At 33.8% G+C, this 14,031-nt stretch overlaps 1 protein-coding gene across 1 annotated transcript in view; it reads left to right on the plus strand.

Annotated features, from left to right (window-relative positions):
- The window catches only part of LOC150092853 (uncharacterized), a 219,925-nt gene that overhangs the window by 30,476 nt on the left and 175,418 nt on the right, over positions 1 to 14,031 (plus strand). Inside the window, exon 2 of the mRNA XM_090414300.1 lies at positions 10,491 to 10,582. Within this exon, the coding sequence (XP_090270426.1) occupies positions 10,491 to 10,582 (92 nt within the window). The remainder of the gene's footprint in view (positions 1 to 10,490; positions 10,583 to 14,031) is intronic.

Consider the following 14,031-nt stretch of genomic DNA (forward strand, 5'->3'; position numbering starts at 1 on the left):
ATCCTCATCTAACCATATCTCACTTATTTTTAACAAATTTTCAGCGAATATACTCTATTAATGCTAAAATTGTATTTCCTTTATTTCAAATACTTCTGGTAATTTAGACATACTATTGTATTTCTGGTTCTATGATATGCCTCCTAACCCCAATGCTCAGACGTGACTCCACCCCCCCCCCCCGCTCATCTCTATCATCACTCTACTCAATCTATCCCCTGGAAAGAAAACCTTATGCACCTTCTCATTAACCATACCTGTAATAATCAAATCCCTGCATGTAGTCACTTTTGAATCATTCGGCACCGCTTTCACGATGTCATCTTTTATTCCAGCTTTCCTCTTCCTTCCATACATGCCTGTTAATTTCCTCATCTCTTGAATTATCTTCAACGACATCACTTTCGTATCCTGAGTTATTTTCTTGCTGATCTTACCTACCTCTATCAAGTTGATCGTACTTTCATCCTTGCTACCTATCACATCTTTATCTTACAGTCTCTCGGTTTAACTTTCATGTACACTATCTTATCACTACTCTCAATCACCTTATTTATACTCTTGCAGATTTCTTTCCCCATCGTTTATACCCGGACCTCCATTCTCTACAGTACTATCGGTTTTGTCTCTTTCAGCACTAATTTCTACTTCATTTTCTTGTTTCCGGCAAGGCTTGCATTTTCAGCTACTATGACATCGGTGGCACACTTTCTCTCCACTGCCACTGTCATATCGCAATCAGTTTTCTCTTGGAGATGAATACATAGCACATACACACTACATTTCACAACATCCCACATGTCAAACTTCCCCTGCGCAGTGATGTCTTGGCTACCATATTCTCTTTTGCATCTGTGCCATGAATAACAATTTATCTATCTTACATGATATAAATATATGAAAATTAAATAAACAAGCTCAACCACACACACTCATACCCAAGGATGCTACAATTGGTAATTATCACAATATTATTAAATCAATATTAAAACAGTGATTTAGCTGCAAGCTCACAATCACACAGTCCATCCAGTGCATGTTTCCTCTCCTTGTTGCTATCAAGATCATTTGTGCTGATTACCACTATGAACTTTCTTGCTCATGTCTTCCTCACTTATGCATAGTGCTTCAATCACTGATCAATCTATCCCATTGAAAGCAAATCCTCTCATTTACCATTCCCCTAATAATCGAATCCCATACATGATCATTCTCAAATCATTGGGCACATCTTTCACAGTGCCATCTTTTATTCTAGACTTCCTCTCCCTTTGATACATACCGGCTTGATTGGCTGAGTGGTTGGCATATCTGCTGTCCAGCCAAGAGGTTGTGGGTCCTGCCAGGGCATGGATGCTTGTGATTGTCCTAATAACCAATTACTACCTTTACTGCTGTGGCTTGTGGCCTGGCATAGTTGATGACCTTTGATTTCTTTGTACTATTAAAAAAAAAAAAAAAAATCAAATCAAACCTTCGATACATACCTGTTAATCTCCTCGTGAAAGATATAAGAATAATAGCAGTTGAATGTATTTAGATTTATCTATTGAAAAAATTGTGCATACAATTTATATGCATAAGTGAGTACTATAGTTAATATCTTTTTGAGAAAATTATGGAGACTGTTACCATGTTAAAAATAATTTCATTAATACCTTACAGCACTTTTTGGTTATAACCAATGCCCATTTATACGACGCTGCATTTGTTCATGCAAGGTTTAGTGACATGGTGCTCCCATGAATCAACCAGTGAGCAGTTTTCTTTAACTATTATTTACGTTAGTGTTTGCTACATCTCTCTGTTTTTGTGTTTCGCTGTGAATTGTAAACTTGTTTATAATTATTTCATTTTAATGTTGTTAATAAAGGCAGATAAAATTCAAAGTAAGGATGGGGTTGCTTCCAGTTAAAAGAAGATGCCTAAATTATTGGTTGATTCACGGGAGCATAATAGATCCCGTGAATTGAAATGTAGACAAGCTACATTTCAATTCAAACAGCATACCAAAGTGACACTAATTTGATCATCCATTATTTAACTGACCTGACCTCTGGTGATAAAATCCTGCATTAAAGATATATCCTATTTTTGTGGGAGGCTTTTGGTATTGAGACCACTTTATAATGAAAATGATGAGCTTAATAAAAATAAGAAATTATAACTCTACAATTAATAAATTAAAGACTTAATTCTGTATGTTAGTCAAGTAAATATTAGTTTAATATCCAACGTTTCACTGACTGATATCTGTCAGCATTTTCAAAGGAATACACTGGTAAGCAATAGAAAGTAACAAAAACTAGGAAACTAACTGACAATTCTAAAAATTGTATAAAGTTATCACTGTGCGTGATACAATGATATAATACGCGTGTCGCAAGCACAACATTTTATTTGTTGAGATATTTAATGTAATTTTCATGAAAGTTCATTTCTTTTTGGTTAAATGATCTGATTAGAGTTTTCCATATATCTGGTAAGATTAGGCCTTGATTCTTATTTAAGTTAGCTGTTGAACGGGCGACTGTAGAAGCTTCTTTGAATGTTCTGGAATGGTAGTTGTCTTCTATGTAGGGCATATGACTCATATCCCATTCAATATTATGGTTGGTAGAGGCAAAGTGTGAAGAAAGGCCTGATATATCCTGTCTGTTATTCCTTACATAACCTATGTGTTCTTTCTTTCTTGTATCAAACTTCTAGATGTCTGTCCGATGTAATTAATACTGTAAGAACAAGGTATACTATAAACTCCAGAGTATTCGTAGAAAGGATGGCTATCTTTCGGTGATCTTATAAACTTTTGAATGGTCTCAATAGGTTTGAAGGTTACTCTGATATTATATGGTTTTAGAAGAAGAGCTAATTTTCTGGATATGGCACTAACAAATGGAATTGTTATAAAGCTGATGTATTGGGTTTCATCTCGTTGTCTTTGCGGTATGTCACTAAAGAGAATCTTGTTGATGATTCTTGTAGGGTAGCCATTTAGGGATAGATCTTTGGATATTTTCATTAATTCTTCTTGTAGGTCGCCAGGGTTTGTGGTACACTGTATAGCTCTTTTTTTGAGCATATGGATAATGCTGAGTTTCTGGGATATGTGGTGAGACGAGTCGAAATGGAGGTAGCGTCCAGTGTTAGTAGGTTTTCTATATACTGACAGGTTGATGCTATTGTCAGTTTGTTTCTTAATAAGGACTTCTAGCATACAGAATTAAATCTTTCATTTATTAATACTAGTAGTCAAGAAAAAGGTCATAATATAACTCTACAAGTTTTGTAAGTCATCAGAGGTACTAGTACAAAAAAAAAAAAGGAAAAAAAAATTTTCGCGCAACAAAAGACTATAAACAATTAATTACATATATTAGATGTTATCATAACTTCATAACTGGTACATACAAATAAGAAACCAGACTAAAAACATTAAATTCATTACTGTATGCATGTTGGAACACTGCTGGTTGTTTCTATCACGTTCTGTGGCATCACACATCATATTCTAGGTCCCTGTCAGTTAGATTTTTAATGGAGGCAGACCATACTTGGTGTAAGTTAATCCTTGATTTTTGTTACATTATGTGGGGATCCTAAGCATGTGCATGGTTTTCTTGAGCTTTCTTGTTAGTTGTGTGGGATGCCAAGCATGAATTATGCTGTCTTCTTTTTTTGATGTCTTTTATGTGTTCAGACATGCCGATCCCCCCCCCCCCCAAATGCCATGAATCTCATAAACATTTTTTTTTTTCATGGGGTGATGTGGAGGTTTTGGTGGATGTAAGAATCTGGAGATTTTATGCAGGGTTAAAAAAAGCCACTTTTGTGTTGTACTCACAGAGCAACGTAGCCACTTTATCTGTAACATTCTTGATGTAAGGCTAGCGCGATTATATTTTTGAAATCTCATTTAAGTAAGGAGCTGCAGTAGGTGTATTAACAATTTTGTTGATACACCTACTGCATAACCAAGACAATCAACATTTTTTTTATATTGTATTCAAGTTTCTGTTTATTATGGTTGGCAAACTACTTTTTACCTGCAAAATGAATACAACCATGGGTTTGTCATTATCCCCCCCATTGTGAACTTGTATATGGAAGCTTTTGAGCAACATGCTCTGAATTCCTTTACCTTAAAAATCAGCTTAGGTACATTGACGACGCTTTCATTATCTGGCCATCAGACTCTAATCCTTTTTGACAACTTCCTCGGTCACTCGAACACACAACACAAATGCATGCATTTCACAATTGAAATTAAATCAGAACACACCCTCCAATTTCTGGATATGCTTGTTTCATATCTTCCTTCTAGCAGTCTTTCCTTCACTGTTTATCGTAGGCCTACATATACGTGCCACTATATATACATAAACTCTTACCTCCCACCTAACAAAAAACTAGGTGGCATTAACATACTAAAAAACAGGGCTTTAAAGATTTGCTCGTGAGCAAGCACGTAAACATGAATTAAACATTATCAGCTATACTTTCCTAAAAATGGCTACAGCAAAAATACTGTCAACAAAATTCTTTACAAGACTGTGCCTAATAATAAAAGTAAAATAAATTATAATAAAACTGTAGCCATTCCATACATTAAAGGGGTAGGAAATAACAGAATACTACACAAACAACGTTAATGCCATTAAACCTCCTGGAAAATTAAGGAACTTATTCAACTCCTTCAAGCTTCCCCCCCTTCCTCTCCCAGCCTACATGGAGTATACCGTATTCACTGCACCTGTAACCTGCCTTATATAAGTGAAAAACTGGATGCACAGTTCCTATCCAGGAAGAAGGAACATAAATGACACATTAGATTTAATAACTGGTAAATCTGACCTTTCTGATCCATACCTGGGATACTCCACATAGAATTGACTGGAAAGGCACCTGTTCATTACATCACACCAAAACTTGTTATGAGTGCAAAGTTAATGAGGTTGGTGAAATTCTGATCAACCACTCTATTATCAACAGTAATAGTCGAAAAATCTCAAGAATATGGATGGCAGATATATTCTACCCACATACAAACTTTTGTTCTAAGAAGTTATTATATATTTTAATTAGGACTGTAGTACTCCATGATTTTTATCTTAATATAGCAAACACTTATGTTAAATTATTGATTAGGCTACTACTATTGCTGTTTCAAAAGTATGAAATGATATGAATTTGTTCTCTGGCCATGTGAAAATATATATTTTTGTAGGTTTTTTTTTTCTCACTAGAGGTCAGGGCAGTTAAATAACAGTTGATCAGATTAGTGTTACGTTGGCATACTGTTTTAATTGTTTGCATTTTACGATCATATGCCATTTAATCTGCTTAACTGTAGTATGATAACATATTTTTCAAAAAAAAAACAGTTTTTTTTAATATATGTTAAAAGGCGGAATTAAGAAGATCAGTAAATATATCGTATTTAAAATATAATCTTTAGTGAGATTTTTGCTGAAATAACAAATATTCTCCACTTCCCTCTGGCACAAAAGTGGTACTAGGCTTGATGTTTCCAGCTGTATACCAGTAGGCTATCTGCAGTTTGAGTTTATTGCTAAGATTGGTTAGAATAGAATACAGCAAGGTTTCCCAAACTTTTTTTTTTCCGTGGCCCGGTTATTTTAATACTTCATCTTCGTGACCCTCTAAAATTTTTATAGCCAATAGGTAAAATAAAACAGATTTGAATGTTCATAGAGTTTTTAGTTATTATAATAAAGAAGCATTTACTCTTACAAAAATATAAAGAAATTAAACTAAAGCCAAGTAATTTATTAATGAGAAGTGTGATGCTGTTGTTTGTTAACAAAAACTTCAGGTTTGGAGGAAAAGATAACTTTATTCTTAAATCTGGTTTGACTTCCAATCGGTTATTATATTTATTTTTTAGAAAAACCAGTGTTGAAAAGCCTCTTTCACACTTATAGGTTGTGACAAAATGCATTAGAAATTTTATTGCTTTTTCTGCTAAAACTGGGTATTCCTGATGGCAAGACAGCCAAAAATCCATCAGTGATATTGGGTTGAAGATGTCTTTGAGTGCTGTATCACACAATAGTTCAATTATAGATTCAATATCTGAATCCAGCAATTCTGTCTCAGATTCTGCATTTACTGTTTGTTGTTTTATTACCCATTTATCTATTGTTAAATTGGTAATGGCAAGCGAGATGAAGAAGGAATGAAATAAATTATTTAGAAATAATTATAATAATTACAGTTGTTCAGCCGAGCCCACTGGGCAAGGTAATCAGTAAATACAAAAAAAATATATATGTTCTCTCTCTCGATGCTTAACTCAAACTGAACAAGCAGAGTGAGTACGTGGTGGTCGATTAAAACAAACGGCAGACCACCAAATGATTTGGCTGGTGGCGCGGTTGCTGTCGCACAGCCTCGCCATTAGTTGAGCTACTTTACCGCGAACAAAGAGACTGTGAAATGGCGATGCAGACAGAACTCGTTTTTCGTCTCTATTAATTAAATTATTTATTCATTAGTCCTGATAAACGCTATTTACTTGTATTTTAGAGTTTCGTGAAAAAAAGAAAAACGAAACACCTAGGTTTTTGAGAGTTTTTTTAGGTGACCCGGTGCTGGGTCACCTAAAAAAACATGCCCACTATTTGGGAAATGCTGGAATACAGTATATGTTGACGTATTCATGGCTGTAATTCATGTGTGTTCATAGTGGACGAAAAACCAGAGTTCCCGGGTGAAAAACTCTACCCCCATATGAGACCAGCTAACTCACCTTTAGTCTAGAGAGACTAGATAAAGGTTCCTCATGTCACTGACAGGAATCGAACCCAGGTCTTTCCGACCAAAGGGCTTCGTTTATACTGACTGAGCTACAGAGGCTCTTGAAACATGCAGCTCTTGACCTTTAAAGTTTGTGTAAGGTTATTTGATTGTTTATAAATTTTTCTGGGTATATATTACAAAACTTAGTTCTTAATTAAGAACTGTATTAGAATAATTTCTTTGTCATGAATTATATATCAGCGCTAAATTATGCCAAGTGAAAGTAAAAAAGCACTGCTGAAAAGAAACTATGTTTTTATAGAAGCAAAGATTCAAATTTTGGATTGACTTTAAAAAAGGGAAAAGTATCATACATTGCAAAAAAAAAGTTTAAATTTAAATGAAATAGCAATCTGAATAAAAAAAAAACAACAACAGGAAATTAGAATTGATATTGCTACAGGATCTTCCATTTCTGTAAATACGATTGCACCCTGAGCACCAATAATTGAGAAAATGGATAAAAGCACTCAGTATTTACTGATGACAACAGTAAAAAAAAACTGAATTAACAACAATGTGATTAAACAAAAGGCACTAAAAATTTATAAATGTTTGAAAGAAAATTGAGTATCTTCTGTTAACTCAGAGTTTGTTGCCAGTAAATGTTGGTTTGAGCATAAAAACCACTTCTCACATAACTTCTGATAATGAAGACCAAAAAAGTAAAAAGAGAATTGCACTGGAATCAGTTCTTTCAGAAAATATGATTGAACTGGCAGAAAATGGAATTGGTGTGATAGTAAAACTTGCTAACATGACAGGAAATGAAAGCTTGGATGACCTGACTACTGAAGATGTTCAAGAATTACTAGTAGAAAAAGAAGCTGGCAAAGTATGTTTGGTGGAAATGACTTCAGAGGTAAACCAAATCAGTTCAGAGGATGACTTGCACAGATGAAATTTCTGAAGTTCCAAATTTTGCACTAAGAAGCTTACACAAAGGCATAAACTTAAATGAGCAATCAGAATCTTAATTTTTAAATGTAGATCCTTTGACTGTAAGGAGCACAAATTTCAATGAGTTTTTTGAAATGTTTACCTTTATATTATGATATTTGCAAAGATCTATCAAGCAAAAGTAAATGAACCTAGATTACTGATTTTTTTAAGAGAGCAGAAGATACATGAAATCTCTGCTGCAGAAGAAAGTTTAGAAGTTGAAGATATTCAGCAACAGAGAAAATGTTCTCATTTGATTGTGCTTAGCATTGATGAAGCAGAATAGAATTAAACGATCTTACATTATCTGATTTATTCATATCACAGTTTCAGACATTTTGTCAGTTATTACTATTTAATAAAAATATAAATAAAAGGAGTATAACAAGGATGTCCACTTTCAGCAACTCTTTTTGATGTAAATGAACTAATAATAAAATGAATAAAAATTTCCATCAAGGTACTAAACTTTCTTCTGCAGTGAACTTAAACACTCTCCTTTTTGCTCATGATCAAATAATAATTACAAATTCTGACAATAACTTACAAAAAGATATTTTAAATTTAAATGAAATAGCCAAAGATTATAGAATGATAATATCAACAGAAAAATCAAAAGTGATGACCTTTAAAGGACAAGGTCCAGTAAGAACTAAAATAGTAATAGATAACAAGATTTTAAAACAGGTGAATTCATTTAACTACATAGGATATATCATTACATATGAAAAAGATATAAAACTAAAAATTGCAAAATATTTAAAAATAACAGGTGTAATGAACTCTATATTTAAACCTAACCTTGTTCAAAAACAAACTAGACTAAAAGTATACAATATGTTAGCCCTACCATTCCTATTGTATGGAAGTGAAATCTGGACAATAAAACAAAAAGACAAAGATTAATAACAGCAGAAATGAAGTTCATGGGAAAAACTGCAAAAGTATACTCTGTTCGATCACAAAAGAAATTATGAAAGAATTAAACCAGGAATCAGTAATAGGAAAATTTCATGCATAAATGGATGAAACACGTTGAAAGAATGAAAACAGAAAGATTACCAAAACAAGTCTTAAATTACAAATCATTAAGAAAAAGAAAACCAGGACCACTCTAATGAGACACAGCAATGGCTTCTGATTCCAGAACAATCCATTCTAGGCTTAAATCCGTAAAAAACATGAAGATGATAAAAATAAAAAATTTTAAGTTTCTGATTATTATAAAAATTGTGTATTTTTTGTTAGATTTTGGATTGTAATCCCTTTTTTTTGTGCTGGTTATTAGTCCCATATAACAGTTTGCACGACATGAGGTTTTATGAGAACCTAAATACTCTGTTATATGAGGGTTACCTCTGTAAAAGAGTCGCAAGCTATGTTTGGAGTTCATTTTATATGCTGCATCATTGCTACTTTAGTCAACCCAGTCTTGATCTCTGGTGCAGGACAAATAAAATTAAAAATAAATAAATCAAAACTACCTGCACATTAATTAAATAAACTTGCATCATTAATTATTAGCTGAAACCTTATTTACTGGAGACCTATTATTTTGGCCATCCATAGCCTGGATTATCAGTCACTTGAATTATTAGAGAAAAAAATGTTTACACCAAATTCTGTGAAGATAAAACTTGTATAGTTTCAAAATCAAATATATATCGAAAGATAAAATATTTGACTACCATGTCATACATTCAGTAACACAATGACATCACCTCTCTGAAAGTTGGAATATGTGTTTTTTGAGTTGATGATGATATACTATATTATCATAATAAATTAAGAAATAACATATGAAGTGTACCAATGGACATATCTCATGTAGAAATTATTTATTTTTTTTTATTTGGTTAGAAATTAAAGTTTTCTCTTTCATTAGTTATTATTCTTTCACTCATCTCTTAGCTGTTGATGTTTATAATATTAAATAACGACTCCTTTCTCCAAAATATTTTTCAGGCAAATTATCATTATTAATAAAATATCTTTCCATGAAATGAATTTATTAAAAGATATTTTCAATAAAAAAGATTATGAATTATTTATTAAACATGTAATTGGGATTAAAAATATTATAAACCATCACCTTTCATTTAAGTAATTAATGAAGAGCGATTATGAGCATTTGTTATGTGATTTATTGGATATTGACATTTTGCCTGAAAATTTATAGTTGTAAAGAAAATTGAACACGAATGTACTATATTGATTTTTTTTTTAAGTATAAAATGGAGCAAAAAAAAAAAAAGATGTGGCAAAGAAGTCCTGAAGAATTTCTTCGTCAGCATTAGCTTTTGAACTTTTTCGGGCTTAGTGGCTGATTGTAAGCTGCAAATTATTTTTGATCTGTGTAGTATATACTTTGGGCAGTAAAATTTAAGGTAATCCTTAACTTTTGCCAGGATAAAACTTTGGCAAATTACACTTAAACATTTTGATATCAGCCTATCACTTGCATTCAAATTCAGATGCAGTTTCAAATCAAGAAATAAGGTTAAATAATTTATTGATAATAGACTTATTTGCTTTGTTCTTGAGCTCACTTATTTAATATTTGCTTACTATTAAATATTTTAACTTGATACTGTGGTTCTGTAGTTATATTATGCTATGTGTGTAAAATAACTTATTATTTATACAAATATTTAGATTTTTTTTTTTTAATGGAAAACATATTTGCTTTTATGTATTTATGTCTCTTTATCAATAAAAAAAAGCAGACTTTTTAAGAAGAGAGGATCCAGATCTTTCTTTTAGTTCTGATGGTGATCAAGTGGATGATTCTGATTCAGATCCAGCCTGGACACCGAGGGTAATGATTGTTATATTTGACTTTGTGTTTTATATATGTTCTACTTAATTTTTTTTAAACAATTATTCTCCAATATTTTATATCAGTCCTACACATCCATGGCATTAACACCACCCTAAATGACATTTGTCATCCAGACCTCCTACCCTTGACAGAAACCCGAATAGAAGCTACATACACTACTGTCCACCTCCAGTGTCCAAATTGCACATGATTCCTTTTGCCACAAGGGTGTTGGCACCTGTGCCTTTGGAAGATCAAACATTTCATGCCAGAGAGGCTAATTTAGAAACCCCTGCTTTCAACCTCTTCTGGCTTAGAATTTCCTTGCCCCATCTACTAATATTAATTGCTGCATTTCCTGTTTTCCAAACTCTGATAACTACTCAGACCTTATCACATTCCTCTTCATGAAACTCTGCCATCTGCAATCAGGTCATCTAAATGGTTGGGTCGTCTTCCGAGATAACCTCAACATCCATAATTTCTACTGAATCTTTTCCAACACCACTGATCAAGTTGAATGAGAGGCAGAAATCTTTGTCATAAGTAATGACATATCGCAAAGTATTCATCTACCTACACAAATTCCTGAAAATCCTCTTGACTCATGCATTACTTGGGATTTCTTTTAACCAGTTCATCCTCCAAAGACTCCATAGAGGTTACTTCCTTCTTTGCAACTTGGACCACAAACTTGTACAAGTTTCATTTCTCACAGAATTTTACCACTCCCAACCTTGCATCCTCTAGCACAAAGGTGCAAGGTGAAATGACCTCAGGAATTTCTACTCTTTTCCTTCGATGAGCCAAAGCAATAGGCAGATCCTACCTTAACACCTGCTCTGAATGAGTCACAGAAATTATCCTCACTTGCATGAAGTCTTGAAATCCTCATTGTTTCAACTCTGCTTCCTCATCCATTTTCTAACCTTGATAGACCTAGATAGTACATCAGAGCAGTTGAAGAAAAAAATTCAGCTTATTGCAACTGGCTTGCATCAAGAACTCTAGTATACTTTGCCTATACCAAATGCAAGGTTCAGCAAAAATTGTGTTGTTACTGTTGACATTTCCAGAGTTTCTGATTGTGTCTTGCATTCATGCTTGCTTCAAAAAAAAAAAAAAAAAAAAAAAAAAAAAAGCCATCCTCTATAATTGGATTGCTAGCTTCCTCTCTTCGAGCTTCATTACGAATGCAGGTGTGCCTCAGGGCTCCATCCTATCATTTATCCTCTTTCTCATGTACACAAATGACCCTCTGTTGCCACGAATTCTATCTGCAACTTTGCAGACTATAGTACTTTCCATTTATCCTAGTCATTTGATAAACTATGCAGTGCACAAATATCCCAAGCATCAAGATCATCTGTTTAGTGCCTTAAACACCGATCCATGTATTATTCTTCAGTGGGATGAGGAAGACAGTCTGTTCAATAATTCAGTGCTGCCAGAACAGTCTCTCCTTTTCTCTCACAGCAACAAAAAGAAAAAACACTCATATTCTCTTACCCTCAGTAATATACAAAGCATTAGAAAAAGGTTCCCAACCTTTTTCCACTTGTGTACTACTTTTAAACCCATTTCTCTAAATTGCACCCCTTGTTTTTAAAATAGCAGTGATTCAAACTTAACATTTATTATTCCATAACTAGCGTTTTGCATTTTGTTTACTTTACTTGTTTTTCTGCCATTACTGATTATTTTTCTGATTTTTAGATTTCTCTGTGCTTATTAAATAACTTAAGGAATTTACAACATACAAAGGATATAAATTAAACTTTAATCTATAATTCCAATATATTGGAATTATAGATGAAATTATAGAATGAGGACGAAGCAGAAAGCTGTTGTTTCTCCTAAAAGTCCTGATGGTGCCCCCTAGTGGGCTATGTAGACATTCTTGGCCATTGGGCTGAAGATCTTCTGATGTAAGTCTCCCAAATTTGGGACAGTCTCATGCAACCAAATTTGTTAAGGTTTGGCATGTTTCTTAAGGCTGAGGCTGATTCCATGAATAGCCTTTCAAATTTGAATTTACTACAGTGTATTACCGTGGCTTTCTTCCACCATATTCTGTAGTGTATATCCAGAGCATGATCTGCAAGACCAGAGTGGCTGTACTAGTGAAAACGGATGTAGTCCTTGTGTTCTGATATTCGCTGTCCTGCCTATTTGGCCAAAGTAGGACAGCTTACAGCTGCAAGGGACCTGGCATACACCAGGTAGATCTAGGGGAAGTGGTTGGTCTTTAGTGGAGCAGATAAGGGATGCCAATTTTCTATGTGGTCTATAACATGAGATCAAGTCATGTTTTTTTAGGATTTTGGTAATTTTTTCTGAGGTGCCTAGGATGTAGGGAATGGTGATGGATTTAGAGTAATCCTTGTAGTAAAGCGGGGGGAGGGGGGAGTTGTCATTTACTGGTTTCAGTATCCATTGGCTGAGAAAGTGTTGAGGGTGTGGTTTAGTTCTGTGGTTAGGGCATTGTCATTTGAACAGATAAGTTTAGCCATGTTGTATAGTGTCTTAATAATTCCATGTTGTTGTGGGGGGGGGGATTGTTGGTGAATGTATCTGCATGTGTGGGTGGGTTTATTATAATCTGAGAAAACCAAGGTTTCATCAGGCTGGCAGGTGACTAGTGTGTCTAAGAATGGGAGGCTGTTGTTTTTCTCCTTTTCCAGGATGAACTTGATCCTCGGGTGTTGGTTGTTTAAGTGTGTTAGATCCAGCAAGAACTAAAATAGTAATAGATAACAAGATCTTAGAACAGGTGAATTCATTTAACTACCTAGGATGTATGATCACATATGAAATTGAAAAAAGATATAAACTTAAAAATTGCAAAATATTTAAAAATAACGGGTGTAATTAACTCTATATTTAAACCAAACCTAGTTCAAAAACAAACCAGACTAAAAGTATACAATACATTTGCCCTACCAGTCTTAATGTATGGAAGCGAAATCTGGACAATAAAACAAAAAGACAAACAAAGATTAATCACAGCAGAAATGAAGTTTATGAGAAAAACTGCAAAGTATACTATTTGATCACAAAAGAAACGAAGATATTATGAAAGAATTAAACCAAGAACCAGTAATAGAAAAAATTAAAAAATATAAACATAAATGGATGGAACACGTTCAAAGAATGAAAATAGAAAGATTACGAAAACAAGCCTTAAAGTACAAACCATTAGGAAAAAGAAAACCAGGACGTCCTCTTAAAATTCAACGATGACTTCTAAGCTGGAACAGGCCATGCTAGGCCTAAATCCTTGATATGCATGATGATGATTCTCCACCATTATGGTCCGTATACGATTTCATTCAACTGAGAATTCCACTCACCCATAGAATTTGGCTTGGCACAGAAGCCAGGAGTGTATAGTTCGATAAGTATGCACTGAGGTGTATAGGATCATCAAGGAAATGCAGAAAGTT

Source organism: Typopeltis vanoorti, chromosome 25 (assembly GCF_054136105.1).
Source record: "Typopeltis vanoorti isolate ZY-2024b chromosome 25, IOZ_Tvanoo_1.0, whole genome shotgun sequence".
Lineage (NCBI taxonomy): Eukaryota > Metazoa > Arthropoda > Arachnida > Uropygi > Thelyphonidae > Typopeltis > Typopeltis vanoorti.